Source organism: Vulpes vulpes, chromosome 1, assembly GCF_048418805.1.
Source record: "Vulpes vulpes isolate BD-2025 chromosome 1, VulVul3, whole genome shotgun sequence".
Lineage (NCBI taxonomy): Eukaryota > Metazoa > Chordata > Mammalia > Carnivora > Canidae > Vulpes > Vulpes vulpes.
Window position 1 is genome coordinate 174261842 of NC_132780.1, and position 23011 is coordinate 174284852.

The 23011-nt window shown below is 33.9% G+C and overlaps 1 protein-coding gene across 18 annotated transcripts in view; it reads right to left on the reverse strand.

The window, feature by feature from the left end:
• SNX14 (sorting nexin 14) overlaps positions 1–23011 on the reverse strand; it is a 74521-nt gene that overhangs the window by 20404 nt on the left and 31106 nt on the right. For 6 of the 18 annotated variants that reach the window (XM_072736715.1, XM_072736707.1, XM_072736735.1 and 3 more), the window contains 10 exons: positions 21565–21718; positions 20285–20360; positions 19278–19322; positions 19106–19186; positions 18486–18600; positions 11495–11650; positions 11022–11146; positions 9831–9889; positions 7750–7776; positions 5423–5555 (listed from right to left, as the gene is read on the reverse strand). In XM_072736715.1, the coding sequence (XP_072592816.1) occupies positions 5423–5555; positions 7750–7776; positions 9831–9889; positions 11022–11146; positions 11495–11650; positions 18486–18600; positions 19106–19186; positions 19278–19322; positions 20285–20360; positions 21565–21718 (971 nt within the window). Of the gene's footprint in view, positions 1–5422; positions 5556–7749; positions 7777–9830; positions 9890–11021; positions 11147–11494; positions 11651–18485; positions 18601–19105; positions 19187–19277; positions 19323–20284; positions 20361–21564; positions 21722–23011 lie in introns of all 18 variants that reach the window. The other 12 variants (XM_072736749.1, XM_072736690.1, XM_072736700.1 and 9 more) reach the window with 3 other exon arrangements.

Consider the following 23011-nt stretch of genomic DNA (forward strand, 5'->3'; position numbering starts at 1 on the left):
TTTGAATTTTGAGTTTTTATCTTTTCCCAGGCTAACAGTATGTAGTATGATACTCTCTCGTGATGCTAGATGGTGGCAGCAAGCCATAGCTCTCAGTCAGCCACTCAATCACAAAGGTAAGCAATCAATATACCTCTAGTCATTTCGTACCCATATAACCATTCTGCTTCACTTTCAGTACAGTATTCAATAAATTACATGAGATATTCAACACCTTATGATAAAATAGGCCTTGTGTTAGATGATTTTGCCCAACTGTAAGCTAATGTAAGTGTTCTGAGCTTGCTTAAAGTAGGCTAGGCCAAGTTATGATGAATGGTAGCCTAGTGTATTAAATGCATTTTCAGCCCAGTAGGCTCCCTCCTAAGGGAGCCTCATCTATCCCCCTGCTCATGTGTGTGCTCTCTCTCTCTCTTTCAAATAAATAAATAAAATCTTTTAAAAATTTTTATAAAATAAAAAAGCAAATGCATTTTCAACTTAGGTTACTTTCAACTTAAAATAGGTTTTAACAGAAGGTAAGCCCATTATAAGGTGAGGAAGATCTGTAATTCCATTTCCAGGAATGTTCTTTTTTTTTTTTTTAAGATTTTATTTATTTATTCAAGACAGACACACAGAGAGAGAGAGAGGCAGAGACACAGGCAGAGGGAGAAGCAGGCTCCATGCAGGGAGCCCGACGCAGGACTCGATCCCAGGTCTCCAGGATCACACCCAGGCTGAAGGTGGCACTAAACTACTGGGCCACTGGGGCTCCCATCTGGGAATGTATTCTAATGAAGTATGTATTCCAAGTAAATTTTTTTAAAAGTGGGGAAAGGCACAAGTATATTCACTGCAGTGAAGTAATATTATAAATGAAAAATGGCCTGAAAGGAACCCACCTCCATTGAACTAAGTTTCATTTTTCATCTGCTGGCTTCTAAAATTTTAATAATATAAATGTTTAAAATAATATTTTAAAATATTACTCAAAGAAAAATTATTTTTAAAAAGGAACTTTAAACATGTTCTAAAAATATAGATACAGAAAGAAGGAAAAACTGTCTCTACTTCATTAAATTAGAAGAAAACCTCTGAACTAGCACATTTAAACACCTGATTACCTAGACATCACAAATTCATGTTAAAGAAGGCAAAATATTACAGATAAAACACATCCATCTTGAACATACTTCTTTTAAGACAATCAACGACTGTTTGCACTTAAGAAAATTCTGAATAGTCTATTAAGAGCAAATGAGTAGTAGAGAGAGACTTCTTTGCAGAATTTTAGTGCCCTACCTTCACTCTCAGTTCTAGTTTCTTCCCACACCTGGCAGTCACCTCTGTTCTAAGTGAGTTCTTTTACTCCCCTACAAAGCCCCTTAGAAATTATCCTTTACTATTCTTGCCTTAAAATGGCTTTCCATAATCCCTAGTAAGAATGTTAATGATCTTAGGAGGACCTCTTAATACTCTATTGAAAACAAAGCCTTCAAATCCTAAAAAGAAACTATAAAGACAGATGATATGAGTTGGGTTTTGCCTTTTCTTTGGGATAAGGCTATCTCCTTATATACCTGAAAGAAAAAGAGAGAAGAATGTGTGAGGGAAATGCCCGCTCCACTACTTGGACCTGAGATACCAAGTAGCATTTTCTATGGCTATTACAACTGTAATTTTGTCAATGGATTCAGTTTATGAGACATCAGAAGGGTAGACAATCATAAAATGAAAGAAAATTTGTTTAACAAACTGACTAAATGCCAAAAAATAGACATTCTTGGAGCACCTGGCTGGCTCAGTCAGTGGAGCATGGGACTCTTGATCTAACTGTTACAAATTCAAGCCCTAAGTTGGGTGTAGAATTTACTTAAAAAAAAAAAAAGGAAAGAAATTCTTAAATAAAAAGTTCTCCAAAATCAATCTAAGAAACAAAATAGGAGGGATCCCTGGGTGGCGCAGTGGTTTGGCGCTTGCCTTTGGCCCAGGGCGCGATCCTGGAGACCCGGATCGAATCCCACATCAGGCTCCTGGTGCATGGAGCCTGTTTCTCCCTCTGCCTATGTCTCTGCCTCTCTCTCTGTCTCTCTGTGACTATCATAAATAAATAAAAATAAAAAAAATAAAAAATTTTTTAGAAACAAAATAGGAGAACAAAATTCTTAGCAACATAAAACTATCCATGAAACAAAGGACAAATTTTTTAAATGTATTACTGTTACTGTTACCATTTAAATGGTATTTATATCAAAAAAGTTTAATGAATAATCTCTAAGGCAGTATTTCTCTAAAGAATTTTTAGAACTTCCTTTAATGTTATTTGAAAGTAAGTAATATTATAAACCAAAATTTTATGAAAAGGAAAACCAAATACTTTTTTGTTTTCATATAGATCTTCCCTCTACAGAAAGGATGGAGAGTAAGGATGGCAGAGGATAAAAGGCAAAAAGATGTCCCCCTATTTCCTTAAGAAATACTAGTGTTCCTCATTATTATCTTTTCCTTATCTTTTCCTATACAGAGATAACTTCCAACATATTAATAGATTCCAACAATTTATTTGCAAATAATTTCTGAACTTGGGACAGATACACATTTTCAAATAGACTCAATCTTATGCAGGGGACTTTGGTTTCCAGGCCAGCATACATATGCCAGTCTAATCCATAATTTACATTCATACATTTATAAGAATTGATGCTCTTATAGTGCTTACTGCGCTTACCATATGCTAAGTGCTGTCCTACACTTTGTGCATGTTACTTGTTTAATTTTCACAACAACCTTATGTAAGTCAGATACTATCATCCCCATTTCATTTGTGAAGAAGCCAAATCACAATAAAATTGAGCAATAGGAAGGAGGCACTGCCACCAAATGATCACATCGAGGGTTCTAAAAGAAAATGTTTTCTAGGTCCCAAATTTGCATCACAAACCACCTTCACCCTGGTAATGAGACTGGCAATTTCCCTTTTCCTCTAAACTTCCTAAACAAGATAAAGAAGACTCCCAAGTTCCCATAACTTAGAACTAGCACAAGTACTGGGGTGTCTGGTTCAATCAGTTGGAAGAATATGTGACTCTTGATCTTGGGGTCATGAGTTTGAGCCCCATGTTGGGGTAGAGATTACTTAAACAAACTTAAAAAAACTAGCACAGTGCCCTCTAAATCACAACTGGCATCATCTTAGTCTGGATCAACAGCCTATGCACCCCTACCTTTTCTTTTCAGAGGGTTAGGGATTAGTTTGCTCTCTTCCCATAGTTTTCCTTATTACTTATCTCTGGTTCCAAATCAAGTATTTTCTTCTTCCTTGGGCCACTATAACACAGAATTCCCTCACCTTTTTAAAGACTATCCTCCCATTCCTGAAGCAAACAAACAAACAAAAACCAACTTATCTTTCAAGTAATCAGTCAGAACAAAAAATAAAATGTACATCTTCCTGAACAAAATTCTGTTTTGGAAAGTTCACAGTAACATGGGTAAATGCTTTTATTGTAATATTAAGTGGGGAGAGTAGGATAGCAAACTGTATACATAATGTAGCCTAATCTATGTGGATGAGAAAGGAAAGGTATTTTTTTTAAATCACCAAAATGTTAACAGAAATGGCAATTGAGTGATAGGATTATGGATGGCATTTTAAATTTGTTTCCACTTTTCCATATTACTAAAAAATTGAGACTTATTATAGACTTATTATAGACTTACTATGCTTAAATTTTTTTAATACACAAATAAATATTATTTTGAAAAATGACTATATCCTCTGTCTACTGTCTTTCTTCTTACCCACACTTTTAAGAAAAGACAAGGGCATAAACAGAAAAAAAAATGTTATATTTGGATATATAAGAAGGAAAAAAAATAATTAAGATTTTCTTCCACTTAAATCATGAAGAATCATTTAAACTCCTTAAAATTCATCATGCAATGGGACAGAGGGCAAAAGGAAGAAGTACAAAGAAAAAAATGGGTTTATTTACTCTTCTCTCCCTCATTCCTTTTTATTTTTTCCCCCTCATTCCTTTTTATTAGTCATTGCCAATCCAATCACTATTATTCAACCTTTTATTTATTTTTTTAAGATTTTTTATTTATTTATTCATAGAGATACAGAGAGAGAGATAGATAGATAGAGAGAGAGAGAGAGAGAGAGGCAGAGACACAGGCAGAGGGAGAAGCAGGCACCATGCAGAGAGCCTGATGTGGGACTCGATCCAGGGTCTCCAGGATCACACCCTAGGCTGCAGGCGGCACTAAACTGCTGCACCACCAGGACTGCCCTATTCAATCTTTTATAACCAGGTTAGTAAATCTCTTAAGGGCAAAGTCTCTATCTTAATCATCACTTTATCCCCACTGCTCATTCATTAAAGGGCAAAATAAGGATCCAGGAACTCTGTTCAATAAAGATTTGTTCAATAAGTAAAAAGTACAAATGAGACAATATCTATCCTTATGGAACTAACCAGTAAGGAAAACAATCATAAACATCATTTCAAATATAACTTTTGGTGCATGCTTTAACATATGATCTAAGAAGGGGCACAAAGGAGGAAATATTCAATTCTACTTGGGGACCCAGATAAGGGTCTATGGGAAGCTGCTGGATTCTGAAAGTATAAATTTTCTACATAAATAAAGGAAGGGTATTTCAAGGACAACATGTCCAAAAGATCACAGAATAAAATTGCATGGTGGGTATAATGTGCACATAAATTAACCAGAAATCTTGTTAAAATGCAAACTGATTCAGAAGGTCTAGAATGGAACCAGAGATTCTGTACTTATAATAAGCTCCCAGGCAATGCTGATGCTTTTGATACACCAATCAGTTTGAGTAGCAAGAGGTAAGGACATTTATCAACAATTTGCCTGGGGCAGCCTGCGTGGCTCAGCGGTTTAGTACCTGCCTTTGGTCCAGGGAGTGATCGTGGGGTCCCAGTCCCAAAGTCGGACTCCCTGCATGGAGCCTGCTTCTCCCTCTGCCTGTGTCTCTGCCTCTCTCTCTGTGTGTATGTGTGTGTGTCTCTCATGAATAAATAAATAAAATCTTTTTTTAAAAAGTGGAAAACAAAACAAAAACAAAAACAATGAAAACAAATGTTTGCCTGGATCTATGGCTGGAAAGAGATGAAACTACAAAGTAAAACTCTAACCATAAGATGGTAAATTATTTGACTATTATAACTATCTCAACTCAACAGAAACCACTCTGGCCTTAACAGGCAATTAACCTGGTGTTCAGGATCTTTACAAATTAGATTAGCACTATGAATCTATAAAGTAATGAAAAAATAAAGGATAGAAAAGAAATCTGAAATAAGTAAAATAAAGGAAAGGGAAAACAGAAAGGAAGCATGTCCAGTTTTTTATGACACTGTAGGTCGGAATTTATACATACATCAAATTGAAGAATTTTACTTACAAAGTCATCTTCACCTTCTGTTAAACCATAATTAGGCAACATAGCTCCTTCCATTGTGGTACTTTTGAATACTCCTTTAATTTTGCTACCTATTCTGCTGATTCCAAATGATTCTCCTCTTTTCTGTGTGCTCCTAAATGTTAAACAAAAATGTATCAAGTACATAGCAAATTATCACAACAATCTAGTTTATTCTAAACTACAATAAAAATAGCTGTGAAAAGTGTAAACTAAAGGTAAAGCTAACATAACTTTTTGGAGTTCATAGTCATAGTCATAGACATAGTCTCAACATCTCAGAAGCCAAAAGTGACATGACATCTAAAGTTTTAATTTGGGGGTATGAACAAATGGTACAATATTTATTTATTTAAAATATTAATAAATGTTTAGAATTTACCTACTAGTTAAAACATTAACTGAACTGAAATGTTTAAAAGGTGAGAGCCCCCTAGTGGTACATAGTTCTCACTGCCATATATATTTTGGAATAACAAAAAAAATGTGGTAAGACCAACATTCAAAACAATGTATCCATTTAGAACTGTACTGCTAAAATAACATAATGTAACAGAAAAAATATACAAAATTATGACCTTCTCAGTTCATTTTAGACCTTAACAAAAAAAATCTGTCCTCTAGAACTGAATATTTTTAAGTAAATTTTAATTTTATAATCATAAATACTCAGGAGGAGTATGAAATAAAAGAGGAATGAAGTATAAAATGCATCTTAGAGGAATGAAGTATAAAATGCATCTTACTTAACTTCAAAGTTACAAAAAGAGAAAATAAAGTGCCCAAGGGGAGGATTAGCTATAAACCTAAGTAAAAAAGCAAATGTAGCCTAAGGAAGCCTGCTCTGACATAAAATATTAAATGTTGGTTTTGTAATTTTTTTTCAAAAGTAAGTTTCTAAAAGCAGATATAGCTGGAAAGCAACTACAACAAAAAATAAGCCAAAAAGCAGCAAAAATTTCCTGTTACAGCCTATGTTTCAAGTTTCAACAAGTAAAAATGAACTTTTACTCAATTTAAAACTTATGCTATGTAATGCTGCCCACACAACAGCTAACCAAATAAAAATGACTATTTTAAAATCCAGAAAAGTTTGTTTTGGATGCTTAATTTCACAGATAGCTATTACTCCTACAAGCAAAATTTATTTATTGAAATAATGCAATAATTACAAAAACAAAAAAATGGATTAAGTTTCAAATATACCTGGTACATTAATGACAAGTGCATTTTATATATATCTAAGGAGCAAATCAAACTTACGTTAAAACTGGAAAAACTCTCAATAAATAGTTAGTAGTAAAAAGGGTACTTAAACTAGAAGATTATTTTATGTAAACAAGCATACAATCGGTGGTTTCTTTTTAAATCGGTGGTTTCTTTTTAATTCTGAGTGTTTCTAAAACCAATTACAAAAATATCAACACAATATTACTAAAATATCTAGAATTTAGATCATAAGAAATTCAGCTTTTCGAAATCTGACATTTTAAAAAATATCTCACTTCTGATTATCTCCAGAAATACACAAATAGCATACGTCTTGTTTAAAAAAAAAAAAAAAGTTCTTTAAACACAAGTAATTCTACAAGTAATTTAGCAAAACCAATTAACAAAAAATGAATCAACAGCTTTGAACAGCTAGATACTAGCTTTTCATTTTATCTTAAAATGACATTTTTATTTTATGACATATATCATGCTATTTCAAAAAGGAGCTATCTAGGGGGGCCTGGCTGGCTCAGCTGGTAGAGCATGAGACTCTTGATTTCAGGGTTGTGAGTTAAATACTCCTACTGGACATGGAGTCTACTTCAAAAAATAGATAAAATCGTTTTAAAAAGAAAGAAAACAAAAAAGGAGATATCTAGAGGCAAATTAGAGGTTAATTTTAAAAGGATACCCCAAAAACAAGATGAAAATAGAGAGGAAGGCAAACCATAAAAGACTCTTAATCATAGAAAACAAACTAAGGCTTGCTGGAGGGGAGGTGGGAAGGGGGATGGGTAACTGCATGATGGACATTAAAGAGGGTACTTGATGAAATGAGCACCAGCTGTTATATGCAACTGATGAATCACTAAATTCTATCCCTGAAACTAATAAATACAGTATATGCTAATTAAATTAAATTAAAATAAAATATTTTTTAAAAATAAAAAAAAAGGGTATCTCAAGTAAGTGATATAAAGGCAATAGTAATAGCAGTGTTTCCTTTTTGTTGTACTTAGGTTGTTTTGGGTATACTTTCTGAACTTAAATAGATAATTTATACAGAAAAAAAAATCACATGCTGTCCCAAGACTTACCGAAAATCATCCAAACTTAGGCTACCTCTGCAGTAACAGATATGTGAAATTATATAAGGAAAGGAGAGAGAAAGCCCAGATATTAAACAAGTTTCACTTTAGAACACAAAACAAGATTTAAAAGCTTTAAAAGTTATATGACTAGATAGCATTCATCTTTGCAAAAGTAAAGAATTTTTATAACATAATAAAGAAAAAAGAAAGTACCAAGGCTGTTTTGGGGGGAGGAAGAGTATGAATTCTAGATCATTTTAAAAAAAGTTCTTAAACTAGTATGTCAAGAAATAACTTTGTACTTCTTTGCCCTCATTTAGGCACACTATTTGTTTGATATGACAGAAAGTATACAGAGACTAAGCCTCTATCCAAACACTTGGCACAGAAAACAAGTGTTTTCCAACATGAAATTCAAGTCTATACTAGATATAATTATGTGCTTCACACATTTGTAGTTTGAGTACTCTGAAATATATGTTTCAAGCTAAGAAACAAAGTGAACAAAAAAAACCCCTCAATATATTTTTAAGTTATGCATTGAGTATGGAAGAAACAGAACAACAGGTTAACAATAATATGCATTAAAGTTATTACTTTTAAATTACAATTAAATAGAATGTAGATATAAAATATGAATACATATTTGAAGTCACTTAGCAAATTAGCAACACTTCTCTAAATTTTCAGTGAAAGAATGTTACATAAATCTTTTATTTATTCTATATAGGTAAATGAGTAAGTATCACAGAAGCAGAGCCCTGGCAAGACTGACAGTTAATATTAAACTCAGGTCAATACAAAGAAAAACATACTTTTAAAGACCATAATCAGTACCCAGAATGAATAGAGTCCACACATTTTTTCCTGTTTATTTTATATTTTAAAAACTGCAAAATTAATGTAGTATGTTGAAGACAACCAGGCATTCTCAAAGTGGCAAAGAAAGCTTTCCATCTCTGAAGTTATGACCCTGACTTAGCTACTGGGCAGGCTTATAAGAATCAAAGAACCACTTCCCCTTAAATGGTCCTCTACAGGAAAGTGATTAAGCTTAATACCCTACTATGGCACTCCAAATATCCTGTCTATAAACAGAAATAAATTCAACCTGCTTCTCAAATGATGCTGGAAAATTCAATTAAAGTCTTTAAAAAGTGTTCAAATCAAAGAAGAGGTATTTGGATTGGGTAAAGTATGTTGTTTTAAACAACATGGATGGAATTTTTGTTAAGTCAATGTTTCATGATTGTAATATATAAACTCAATAATCAAAAAATTCAAATGTTTCTACATCCTCTGGTTAGAGCAAAAAAAAATGCAATATATTCTCCCCATGGCTACGGTTTTAACATTTTTCTTTGTACTATCTAAAAAACTACTCCAGTTTCTGACCTATCTACTTCTGTCTTTGCACCACATCCCTAACTTATTTATATATTAGATTCTTGCTCAAAAAAAAAAAAAAAAAAAAGAGGAAGGTATTGAGAACAATTTGAATATCTATTCTATGGATTTATAGATGTGACCTGTGTCCATTTTGTACATACAATGATGTAAAGGCAAATCAAGACATTAATTCTTCTTTTATGTCTTTGAGTTATTTAACTGCACACATGTATTTCCAGAAAGTGAGAAGAAAAAGGGATAAAAACCTCTCCAAATTTGTAACCAGGATGTACTCTAATAAAATGTACTCTCTGGAGGAAGAAAACTGTCTAAAATTGAGTTATCTACAGATTTCATTTATGGGTGTGGTCTATAGGCTCCAGCAAAGCAGGTGATCAAGCACCAATGTATATTAATCATGATAACAGCAAGGCAATGGTGTGTATCTTGTTAAGTTTTTCTAAAAGAATTTCAGGTATTTTTGGGTTACAACTCTATAATTACTTAATAAAATATATATAGTATATATATATATATAGTATATAGTACAACTCTATAATTACTTAATAAAATGTCTTGTCTACTTATGCAGCAATGGAACCACAGAGTCAAAGAAAAACAAATAAAAACAGTATTATTACAAGAATGATTAGCATCAACAAGTACAAAAACAAGCTTTACAGACTTAACATACCTACCTGTTCAATTTTGAATTGCGTGTTGGTGATTCTGCACCTCTTAAAAGTTGCCTGAAATACTTCCAAAAAATTATGATTGATTAAACTATTTTATGTTAAAACATGATATTCGACCTTACTACTTTCCAGTTTAAAGAAAAAAAATTTAAATCAAGTGAAAACAACTATAGGCAAACAGAATAAGGATTACAATACTGCAAATGGAGATATTCAGGCCATTTGATTTCCACATGTCCATAAAGTATATAAAAGAAGAATGGAGTTTCACCATTACCACAGTATTAAAAAGCCACTCAAGCATATATGGCAAATCAGGTAGACCAATCTGGTCACTATCTACCTAATCAAATATATCTAAATATGGTTTTGGTATTGAGAATCATTTTTATAAATAAACCTCTAACCTCAAGGTGCCGGGGTCGCTCAGCCATCAGGTTGTGATGCCAGCATCCTGGGATCAAGCCCCATGTTGGGCTCCTGGCTTAGCAGGGAGACTGCTTCTCCCTCTGCCTGTCACACATGCTCATGCTCCCTCTCTCTTTCTCAAATAAAACAAAACCAAAAACCTTTTAATCTCCATTAATTTATATACTTAAAAAGAGTATTCACTTTTTTAATCATGCTTTATTTTTCTGTTTATTTTGTTATTTGAATCACTCATCTACTGATGTCAAAGCCACTATTAGGGACACCTGGGTGGCTCAGCACCTGAACGTCTGCCTTCAGCTCAGGGCATGATCCCAGAGTCCCAGGATAGTGTCCAACATCGGGCTCTCTGCATGGAGCCTGCTTCTCCCTCTGCCTTTATCTCTGCCTTTTCTCTGTGTCTCTCATGAATAAATAAAATCTTAAAAAAAAAAAAAAAGCCACTCCTAAATTTTGAAGAAAAATCCTTAAACATTGGGGATCCCTGGGTGGCTCAGGGGTTTGGCGCCTGCCTTTGGCCCAGGGCACAATCCTGGAGTCCCGGGATCGAGTCCCGTGTCGGGCTCCTGGCATGGAACCTGCTTCTCCCTCTGCCTGTGTCTCTGCCTCTCTCTCTCTCTCTTTCTCTATGTCTATCATGAATGAATGAATGAATGAATGAATGAATGAATGAATGAATAAATAAATAAATAAATAAATAAATAAATAAATAAATCTTTAAAAAAAAAAGAAAAATCCTTAAACATGATTAATATTTTGACTTACCTCATCACTGTGGCAGAACATAGGTGTGAACACATTCTCCAAGAGAGACAGTACATGTTCATATGCTTCAAAAAGACATCTCATAGTTTGAAGTTTCACAACATCTATATATGGTCCCTCAGCAACTATTAAAAAAAATTATATTGCAGGAATTGTTTATGAATACCATAAGTACATTATATATTAGTATAAAATAACAGTGAAAGAGCATACAAACAGTCCTAGAACTGTTTTGCAGAAAATCCATTTGTAAGGTATAGAAGTCAAACTAGGATGAGGAATCAGAATAACCAACCTTCAATTCTGGAGGTGAATTGGGAGTTAATTTCATCAAAGCCTTCATCTTGTTAGTTAAATAGGATAATGGCTACCTATGCACCTCACAGCTGTTGCAATAATAAACACTGAACACAGAAGAAACTGAGAACTTTAAAAGTTGTAAAAGTATGTTCTCATCAACATCTTTGACTTACTTTTCTGAATCTCTTCTACAATAAAGGGATCAAATCGAATTTTGTCAATACTTTCATCCAAACAATATGTTTTATAAATCTTCTGCAACTCTTCATGAAGAGATAGCATTTCATCATTTGATAACTCCGGCCGTAAAATTCTATCATTGAATTCCTCTAGAAAATTAGGAAAAAGTAAGAAAAAATGAATTATTTCAATATAATATAATACATAATATACTGTTCCCAGTCTAACTGTAATCAATATTAAAAGCAATTACAATCTAGTCATCATTTTAAAGCTTTTTAAAAAATTTTAATTGAAAACAAAATATCCAGATGAAAGAGAAACTCAGGTAATGAAATATTTTATGTTAATATAAAATATGTAAATACTTGCACAGGAATACAAATTTCTAAAATTTAGACTAGTAAACACATTTCTAAAAATTATTTAAAGAACACATTCGATTAATTTTTTATACCAAGTGTTTTAATATTTTGAAATCTAATTCACTAAAGACCAGTGAAACCTAAGGCTTTTTTAAGTTTCAGTCAATGTTTTAAAATTATATTTTCTTCCACCATGGAGACTACAGACTACTGATGGAACTGAGTGTGTGAACAAATATATCTTTTTCTCTAAAATCAGATGATAGCAGTAGAATAGACAAAATATTGACTCCCTTTTCTTACTATAAGATGTATTAATATGGAGTTCACCCTTAATTCTTAATTATCTAACTGAAGCACAGAGAAGGATTTTTTTTTAATCCTAAAAAATTATCTTGGGATAATAACAAAATGCATATAATTGGAGCCTTGAACAGAAAGGAGAAAGAAAATGAGGCAAAATATTCAGAGATAACACCCAAGAATTTTCTTTCTTTTTTCTGTTTTTTAGATTTTGAGGGGAAGAGAGTGTATGAGCGGTGGGGGGAAGGGAGAGGAGAGAGAGAATCCTAAATAGGCTCCACACTCAGAGCAGAGCCCAACACAGGGCTCAATCTCATGACCACCAGATCATGACCTGAGCTGAAACCAAGAATCAGATGCTTAACCGACTGAGCCACCTAGGTGCCCCAACAGCCAAGAATTTTCAAAAGAGATAAAAGACACCAACCTACATATTCAAGATTCTCAGTAACATCCAAGCAGAACATATAAAAAGAAAACTACATAGTATAGTCAAATTTCTGCAAACCAAAAATAAAGAGAAAATTATAAAACCAGCCAGGGAGAAGGGGGACATATTATATAGAGAGGAATACACGTAGGAATGGAAGGTAATTTCTCATTAGAAAGAATAGTATTGGGGCAGTTGGGAGGTCAGTAGGCTATGTGTCCAGCTCTTAATATCAGCTCAGGTCATGATCTCATGGTTATGAGATCAAGCCCCACATCAGTGTTCATGCTAGGCATGAAGCCTGCTTAAGATTCTCTTTCTCCCTCCATCCTTCCTCCCCAACCTCCCTCTTTTACAAGAAAAAGAGGAAGAAGAAAGAAGAAAGAAGAAAGAAGAAAAAGAAAGAAAAAGAAAGAGGTTTTGCCCAAAAGATAATGGAAGAATAACTTTATTTATTTTTTTAAAGATTTATTTATTCATAGAGACAGAGAGAGAGAGGCAGAGACACAGGCAGAGGGAGAAGCAGGCTCCACACAGAGAGCCCGACGTGGGACTCCATCCAGGGTCTCCAGGATCACGCCCTGGGCTGCAGGCGGTGCTAAACCACTGCGCCACCGGGGCTACCCAAAGAATAACTTTAAAATGGTGAAAGAAAAACCTGTCAACCTAGAATTACATATTGGTAAAAATATCCTTCAAAATGAATACGAAATAAACATCTTTTCAAAAAGACAAAAACCGGGGTGTCTGGGTGGCTCAGTCAGTTCAGTGTCTGCCTTTGGCTCAGGTCATGATCCCAGGGTCATGAGATTGAGTTAAGGAGGGAGCCTGCTTCTCTCTCTCCCTCTGCCCCCAACTTGTGCTTTCTCTCTCTCTCTCAAATAAACAAAATTTTTTTTAAAAAAAGATAAAACCTAAGAGAATTTACTTCCATCAGATTGGTGCTATAATAAATGTAAAAAAAATTTCTTTCAGGAAAAGGGAAATGATAACAGAAACCTGATTCTGCAGAATGGAATAAAAAGCCCCAGAAAGGTAAATATACCAATAACTCTAAGGGCCAAAATGAGGGTGGGGGATGGAAGGTTTAAAGAAGAAATACCAATGTGTTGTAGAGTTTATAGCCTACACAGAATTAAAATATATAACAGCACATCAGGTAGGAAGGGAGTAATCTGAAGTACACTGAAGTCCTTACAGTGTTCCTGAAGCAGTTAAATATTTTTAAATGAAGACTGTGATAAAGACTAACAATGCAATCTCTGAGCAACCACTAAAGAGAAGAAATAAGAGAAGAAAATAAAGGAGACATAAATAAAAAGCCAATAGAAGAGATAAAATGGAATATTAAAAAATACTCAAGTAACCCAAAGAAAGACAAGAAAGAAGTAAAAGAAGAATAAGAATATATAGAACAAATGTAAAACAAATACCAAGATCAAAGACCTAGCAATAGGAGCAGCCCCAGTGGCGCAGCGGTTTAGCGCCGCCTGCAGCCCAGGGCATGATCCTGGAGACCCTGGATCGAGTCTCACGTCAGGCTCCCTGCATGGAGCCTGCTTCTCCCTCTGCCTGTGTTTCGGCCTCTCATTCTCTCTCTGTGTCTCTATGAGTAAATAAATAAAATCTTTAAAAAAAAAAAAAAAGGACCTAGCAATAAACATAGAAGTATTACATTAAGTGTAAAGATATATTACATACCCTGACTAGAAAGCAAAGATTAATAAACTAAATTTTTTTTAAAGTAAGATTCAACTCTATGGTGTTTACAAGAAATATTAAACACTTTAATCATATAGAAAAAGACATACAATGCAAGCCCCTCTGTAAGAACAATGTAGTCATATTAATCCCAAATCAAGTAGACTTCAAGACAGAGAATTACCAGAGATAAGAACATTTTATAATGATAAAAGGACAAATTCATCATAAAGATATAACAATCTTAAATGTGTCTGTACCTAATAATAATGTTCAAAATACATGGGAAAAAAATTACAAAACTGAAGGTAAAAATAGCGAATCCATTAAAAAAATCATAAAGAATACAGAATATTTTTAGACAATCCATCAACTTAACCAAATTGACATTTATAGAACACTACCCAACAAAGCAAAACAGAAGTTCTCACACAAACAGGGAACATTAAGACATATGGAGGAGCTACAGAACAAGTTTCAATAAATTTGAAAAAGACTGAAATCACATAGAATAAGTTGTCTGACCAGAACAGTATTTTTTTTTCAGAACAGTATTTTTTTTAAAGATTTATTTATTTGAGAGAAAGAGAAAGAGCACGCACATGCACAAGCCAAGCGGGGTTGGAGACTGGGGAGGGGCAAGGGAGACAAAGAATCTTTAAGCAGACTCCAAGATGAGCAATAAGTCCCACATAGGGCTTGTTCCCTGGGCCCTGAGATCATGACCTGAGGCAAAATCAAGAGTCAGATCCACCTGGGCACTCCTAATAACAATATTAAATTAGAAAACCACCACAGTATGATATCTCAAAAATCTCCAAATGTTGGTAAATTTAAGTCAAAGAATAAACCACAGGGAAATTTAAAAATATTTAAAACTTAATTACAATAAAAAACATCACATATTTGGGGGCTTAGTCAGTAGAGCATGTGATTCTTGATCTCAGGGTTGTGAGTTCAAGCCCCACGCTGGGTGTAGAGCTTATTTAAAAACCAAAACAGGGCAGCCCTGGTGGCCCAGCAGTTCAGCCCAGGGTATGATCCTGGAGACCCGGAATTGAGTCCCACGTCAGGCTCCCTGTATGGAACCTGTTTCTTCCTCTGCCTGTGTCTCTGCCTCTCTCTCTGTGTGTGTCTGTAATGAATAAATAAATAAAATCTTAAAAAAAAATAAAAATAAAAACAAAAACGAAAAACAAAAAACAAAAAACAACAGGGGCATCCGGGTGGCTCACTCAGTTAAGCATCCAACTCTTGATCTCAGCTCAGGTCATAATCTCATAAGATCAAGACCCACATCAGGCTCCACTCACTGGAAAGTCTACTTGAAGTTCTCACTCTTCCTCTCCCTCTGCCCCTATCCCACTCTCATGCTCTCTCTCTAAAATAAGTAAATCTTTTAAAAAAAAAAAACTCAAATATCCAAAATTTTGGAAATTTAGATATAGGAATTCATAGACAGAAATTTATAGTTTTTAAAAACCCTGTATTCAAAAAGAAGCCAGGAATAAAATTAAGAAACCAGAAAAAGAAATGCAAACTGAACTCAATGTAATTAGAAGAAAATAAAAATAAAAGTAGAAAATTAGCAAATCGAAAATATTAATAGATTTGATAAAACCCCTAGCACTAGAGATTAAGAAAAAGAAAGTACAAATTACCAATAAAGGGAGGACATCACTATAGCTCCACATGGAAATAACTCAGTGACAATAAAATAGGTTACTGAGATGCATTAAGAACATTCAAAAAATTTAGTATCAATTCATGATAAAAACTCTCAGCAAACCAGGAAGAGAAGGAAACTTTCTCAATCTAATCAACGATATCTACAAAAAGAAACCCAGACTAATACCATACATAATGGAATAACACTAAGTGATATCCCCCTACGAGCAGGAACAAAGCAAGGATGTCAACTTTCTTTTTTTTTTAAGGATGTCAACTTTCACCCCCCTTCAATTCAACATTAAAGTAAAGGTCCTAACCATTGCAATAGGTAATAAAAAGAAATAAAAGGCATAAACACTATAAAGGAAAAACTTAAACTATATTTGCAAATGACATAATTATGTACGTAGAAAATCTTAAGGAAATGTACAAAAAAGCTTATAGAACTAGTAGGTGAATGTAGCAATGGTACAGGATACAGAGTCAATATGCAAAAGAATCCATTCTATTTCTGTACATTAGCCACAATTTTAAAATTATTTTAAATACCACATGCAAATACCTCCAAAAACATAAAGACCTACAGTGAAAACTATGAAACATTATAGAGAGAAATTAAATAAGGCTGAAATGAAATGAATGGAAAAATATTCCATGTATATACACTGGAAACCAAATACTGTTGAGATGGCACTACTCCCTGAGTTAATCTATACAATAGATTTAATGCAATTCTAAAAAAAAAAAAAAAAAAAAAAAAAAAACCTACAAAGTAGGCTTTGTGTGTGTGCATGTATGTATGTGTATCCATGAGCATGTATGTGCATGTGTGTGTGTGTGTGTGTGTGTGTGGAAATAGGCAATTTGATTCAAGACATCTTATGTAGTCACAGTAATCAAGACTGTGGTATTGGTCAAAAATCGGACATATGAATCAATGGAAAAAAAGAGAATCCAGACACACATATATGGTCAAATAATTTAACAAGATGCCAAAGAAACTCAAGATGGGGAAAAAATGCCTCTTAAAAAAATCAGTATCAGAAAAACTGGATATCCATACCCATAGGAGGGAAAAAATGAACCTCCACCCCTACCTAATATCAACATGAAAATATTTCAAGATCACAAACCTACATGTAAAATATAAAACTATAATGCGTCCAGAGAAAAATGAGCAAGTATCACTTTGACTTAGGTTAACAAAGATTTCTAATAGAAGTCTCTGAAAGCACTAACCATAAAATTAAAAATATATACTGAATATCATCAAAATTTTAAAATTCTACTCATTAAAAGAAAATGAAAAGATAACCCATAGTCTGGAAGAAAATATTCTTATTATTTATTTCTGACAAAAGACTTACATCTAGAATATATAAAGAACTCCTATAATTTAATGACAAAAAGAAAAACAATTCAATAAAAAAATAAGCAAAAGACTTAAACACTTCCACCATACAAAGAACTGAATGACCAATAAGCATATGATAAAATGTTCAACAGCAGTCATTAGAGAAATGCAAATTAAAAGCACAATAAGATACCACCACACACCCACTAAAATGGCTAATATTAAAAAGACAAAACCACCAAATTTTGATAAAGGTATGGAGCTACTAGAATTTTCACACTTTTGCTAGAAAGAGCCAAAGAGTACAATAACTTTGGAAAACAATGTGGTAATTTCTCATAAAACAAAATATATATATCTACCCTGTGACCCAGTAATTCTACTTCCAGTTATTAAACATAATACACTCAACAGAAAGCCTTATACAGGAATGTGCAGAGCGATTTTATTCATAATAGCCCAAAAGTGAAAGCAGTACAGATATACTCATCCATAAGAGGAATGAATTAAAACAAAAATAAAAACAAAACAAAACCATGGTACACTCATACAAAAGACTACTACTTAACACTAAAAAAGAGCAAACTATTCCTCTATACAACATGAACCAATCTTAAAAAGCATTATCCTGAACTAATGAAGCCAGGCACAAAAGAGCACATACAACGTACTCCATTTATATAAGGAAACTGTACAGTCAAAACTAATCTGTGGCTAGAGAAATGAGACCTGTGACTGCTTGGGAGGAGTGGGAGTGTTTGGGAAGGGTCCTAACTTTCTGGGGTGATGATAATGTTCTATATCTTGATAAAGGTGTAGGTTACACAGATGTATAGATGTGTCAAACTCATCAAAGTTTGCATTTAAATTCTATGAGTTTCACTGTGTAAATTATATATCAATTTTTTAAAGTTATATTTAAAAATAAGTCAGTTGGTTGAAGTTAGTTATAACTTATGTTCCAATCTGGAAAGAAGTGGACACTTAAGAGACAAGTCAAAGATGCACTTAGATTTTCTAGTAAAATGAAATTTAGTACAATGACACATGACAACTACAAAATCAGATGTGATCTAAACATTCAAATGTATTTACAGTATATAACAAATACATTAAAAAGTGTAAAAATGACTTTGGTAAAGTGCACAGGTAAGCCTCACCCACAGTCAGACATATCTGCAATACATGCACCGCTCCTTCTTGTTTCAGAAAGTTCATAAAACGAAATAAGAGATCTTGCTGTTCTCTGATTTGCTTCAATTCTAACTTCAGCACCTTGAAACAATATGGGAGAAGAGTAAGTCAAGTCCATATATCAACACTGATAAAATAGTTTATATCAAAAATAATAGGGGAGCCTGAGTGGTTCAGTCAGTTAAGTGTCTGCCTTCAACTCAGGTCATGATCTCCAGGTCCTGAGATCAAACCCCACGTCAGGCTCCCTGTTCAGCAGGGAGTCTGCTTCTCCTCCCCCCTCTGCCCCGAACCCACTACTCATGTTATTCCTCTCTCTCTAATAAATAAATAAAATCTTTAAAAAATAAATAAGCAAAAAAATGTTCTTAAAGATTTTATTTATTCATGAAAGACAGAGAAAGAGGCAGAGACACAGCAGGGGGAGAAGCAGGCTCCAGGCAGGGAACCCAATGTGGGACTCGATCCCAGGACTTCGGGATCATGCCCTGAGCCAAAGGCAGATGCTCAACGACTTGAGCCACCCAAGTGCCCCAAGTAAATAAAAATTTTAACAATAATATACATTATTGCTAAAAATACTTACAGATGGCTTTTTATTTCTAGGTTCTGCAAATTTCTGCAAGAATGGAACCAAAGGGGAAGGCAGTTCAGTTGCTTTCTCAGGCTATGAAGAAAGAGAATTTATTAATTCAATAAAAGTATCGTACGCTTTGACAGATATGAATCAAAATTCAAAGTTAATACTCAATACTCACTGGACTGTCATCTATGAAGATGATAAGTAAATGATTCACAGTATCCTAATGGAAAATAATACACATAGGTCAAAATAATTCTATTACTATATTCTGCCCAAAATTCTCAAAACTTTCTGCATATTGTGAAAGTTTCTAGAAAAATAAAGAAACAAATGGAACAGCGGCAAAGCAGTTGTACATATGTAACATAGAGGCACTTTAAAAAATCTGCAATGTAGAGGATGCCTGGGTGGATTAGTTGGTTGAGCATCTGACTCTTGATTTCAGCTCAGGTCATGATCTCAGGATTGTAGGAATGAACCCCATGCTAGGCTCCACACTTAACAGGGAGTCTGCTGGGATTCTCTTTCCCTCTCCCTCACCCTCTACCGCTACCCCAGCTCATGCTTATGCTCTCCCTCTCAAATCAATCAATCTATCTTAAAAAAAAAAAATGCAGGGCAATAAAAAGAAAGTGGGCAAAGAAAAAGTTATTCTAACTTCAGCATTTAAAATGTTTATAAATTAGTCCTGCTTCTTCAAAATCATACTGGTTCAAAAGTAAAAACAACTCAAGTGTCCACCAATGGATGAATAAATAGCAAAATATGGTATATACCTACAATGGAATATTATTCAGTCTTGATGAGGCAGGAAATTCTAATATATGCTACAAAGTGGATGAATCTTGGGGACATTATGCTAAGGGAAATAAGGCCATCATAAAAGACAAATACTGCACGGACACACTTATACAAGGTACCAGGAAGAGTCAAATTCATAGAGATAGAAAGTATGGTAGTAGTTGCCAGTATATAGGAGGAAGGAAGAATGGAGAATTACTATTTAATGGCTATAGGATTTCAGCTTTGTAAGATGAAGAGTTCTAGAGATGGGTAGTAGTGATGGCTGCTCAAAAATGAGTGTATTTAATACCACTGAACTGTATGTACAAAAACATTTAAGATGATAAACTTGATGTTATAGTATTTTACCACAATTTAAAACCATTTTTTAAGCCTTACTGGATCAGCTAGGAAATCCAAAGAAGGAAGGAATACCGAACCAGAGAGGATCTCTCTTAAAAGCAAAGTCAGGGATCTGGAAAAACAAACAATATTGTATATATTTAGTGATTTACATCCATTCTTACCTGGAGATCTCACTAAAATGCTATAATCCAGTAAATATGTCCCCCAAGATTCTGAATTTCTTTAAAGTTCCCAAATAATGCTCATTTATGCTAGTGGTTCACAGACCATACTTGGATTCCTGAACTGGCTAAAAGAAGTACTGTTTAAGAGAAAAAAGCATTTCCTTAACAGGAGGGATTTGGATGAGGATTAGAAAACATCCCCACCTCAGAATATTTAAAATATTTAATACACTTTTAAATTAATGTTTAAAGCAAGTAAGTTTTTAATAGTCTAATACATTTCATAATTATAATATTTAAATATTATACATTAATCTGTTCAAATAAAAATATTTTCATTAAAATATTTAAAATACTAGTATTTTTTGATACAAATTTTATGTTATAAATAAAATAAAGTAATATTTAAAGTACATTACTGCAGGGAATGCTTGGATGGCTCAGTCAGTACAGTACATGCAACTCTTGATCTAGGAGTTTCTAGATCAACTGGTAAGTTCACATCCCACTTTGAGTGTAATTACTTAAAAATAAAACTTAAATAAATAAAATTTAAAAGTACATCACTAAAAATAAGCCATGGTTTCTCCTCTAAGAATTATCAGGGTGAAAGTAATGAGGTAAGTTTATGGAATAATCTAAACATGTTTCTACCAGAAAAAGGATGGTCTAGATCAATTCTAATTATTCTTCAGAGGTATAACCTTAAAACGCAAACTTTGTTTAGTTTGTTCAAAGTTTTCTGTTACTGAGTCAGAATGTTTATGTCTTTAAAATGGAAGACAGAGGAATTAACAAAGTATAATGATCTCAAATTTAAGAAAAGCTAATTCTTAAAAAAAATTAAAAAAAGAAAATGAATAGTTCCTATTTGATTAAAAAAAAAGAAAAGCTGATTTTATTCATATTTATCTTGATTTCCTAAGATCACTTCCCCCTCAAAAAAACTCTAAGTAACACAACACATCATGAGTGCTTAGCACCTAAAATGGCATTTTAAGACCTGACAAATTATATTTCTTAAATGCAAAGTTCCTCACATCACAGGTTAATCTCAAGTTTTAGTATACTCCTATTATGATCAGAATAACAATATACATATGGCATGGTATGCAAATACTGCTATGACATTTTCCGGACTATTTATACCTGCAGTCTGTTGCTTTAGGAGGTAAAATATAAGGAAAAAGTAGTTCAGTAAGTTTCCTTAAATAGTGTAATTCATCTCTTCGGCTCCTCAAAGCCACATGAAGCTCTGGGCCATATTCTTCTAAAGCAGCTTGCTGTAAAAACTCTGTATTTTCTACTATAAATAGAGATAAGATAAATAAATATTGAAAGAAGTTAAGCAACACTAAATAACTTCAGCCATTTCTACTAACCAACAGTAAACCATTTACACAGTCATTCCTTTCCTAGCCCTCTCTTTCCAATATGTATTCTACTGGCAAATTTTTTACAAACAGGATATAAGAGTAATAATTTTCCTCCTTGCCAGTTTTTTTTTTTGCCAGAAGTTTAATTGATAAATTAAAAATTTGATAAAAAGACCTTTCCCCACGGCAAACAAGAATTTTAATTCATATCACTACTTTGCAAATGATATTAAACAAAAGCAAATATTTATTTTGAAAAGTGGAAAAAACTACAGACAACTTCTAGCACATATAAAACTATTATCAGAAGTTATACCTTGTTCATCTTCTGCAAACACACACACACACACACACACACACACACACAAATCCTGTTAAAATTCTTTGTCTCGGGGATCCCTGGGTGGCGCAGCGGTTTAGCGCCTGCCTTTGGCCCAGGGCGTGATTCTGGAGACCCGGGATCGAATCCCACGTCGGGCTCCCAGTGCATGGAGCCTGCTTCTCCCTCTGTCTCTGCCTCTCTCTCTCTCTGTCTCTCTCTCTGATGACTATCATAAATAAATAAAAATTAAAAAAAAAAAATTCTTTGTCTCTGCTTTCATATTTAAATTCAGGTAGGGATGCCTGCGTGGCTCAGTGCTTGAGCATCTGCCTTTGGCTCAGGCCATGATCTCCAGGTCCTGAGATTGAGTCCTGTGTCGAGTTCCTCTCAGGGAGCCTACTGCTACCTCTACCTACGTCTCTGCCTCTCTCCGTGTGTCTCTCATGAATAAATAAAATCTTTAAAAATAAATAAATAAATAAATCATTCAGGTAAACTTTTAAAGCATTTATAGTATAAAAACTGGCTTCTTAGGTTAAGTTCTAGGTCTTCTGTTCAGAATATAGGACATAAGAGATACGGAACTGTTTATGGCAGAAGTCCTATGAAGAGATAAATTACTTAATAAATATTAACTGATGATAAAACATATTAAAAGAAAACTTTCAGGGTGCCTGGGTGGCTCAGTGGTTGAGCATCTGCATTTGGGTTAGGCTGTGATCCCAGGCTCCTGGGATTGAGTCCCGCATTGGCTCTGCCTATGTCTCCTCCTCTCTCTGGGTCTCTCATGAATAAATAAATAAAATCTTTTTAAGTAAGTTAAAAAATAAAAGAAATCTGGACAGCCCCAGTGGCTTAGCAGTTTAGTGCCACCTTCAGCCAAGGGCGAGATCCTGAA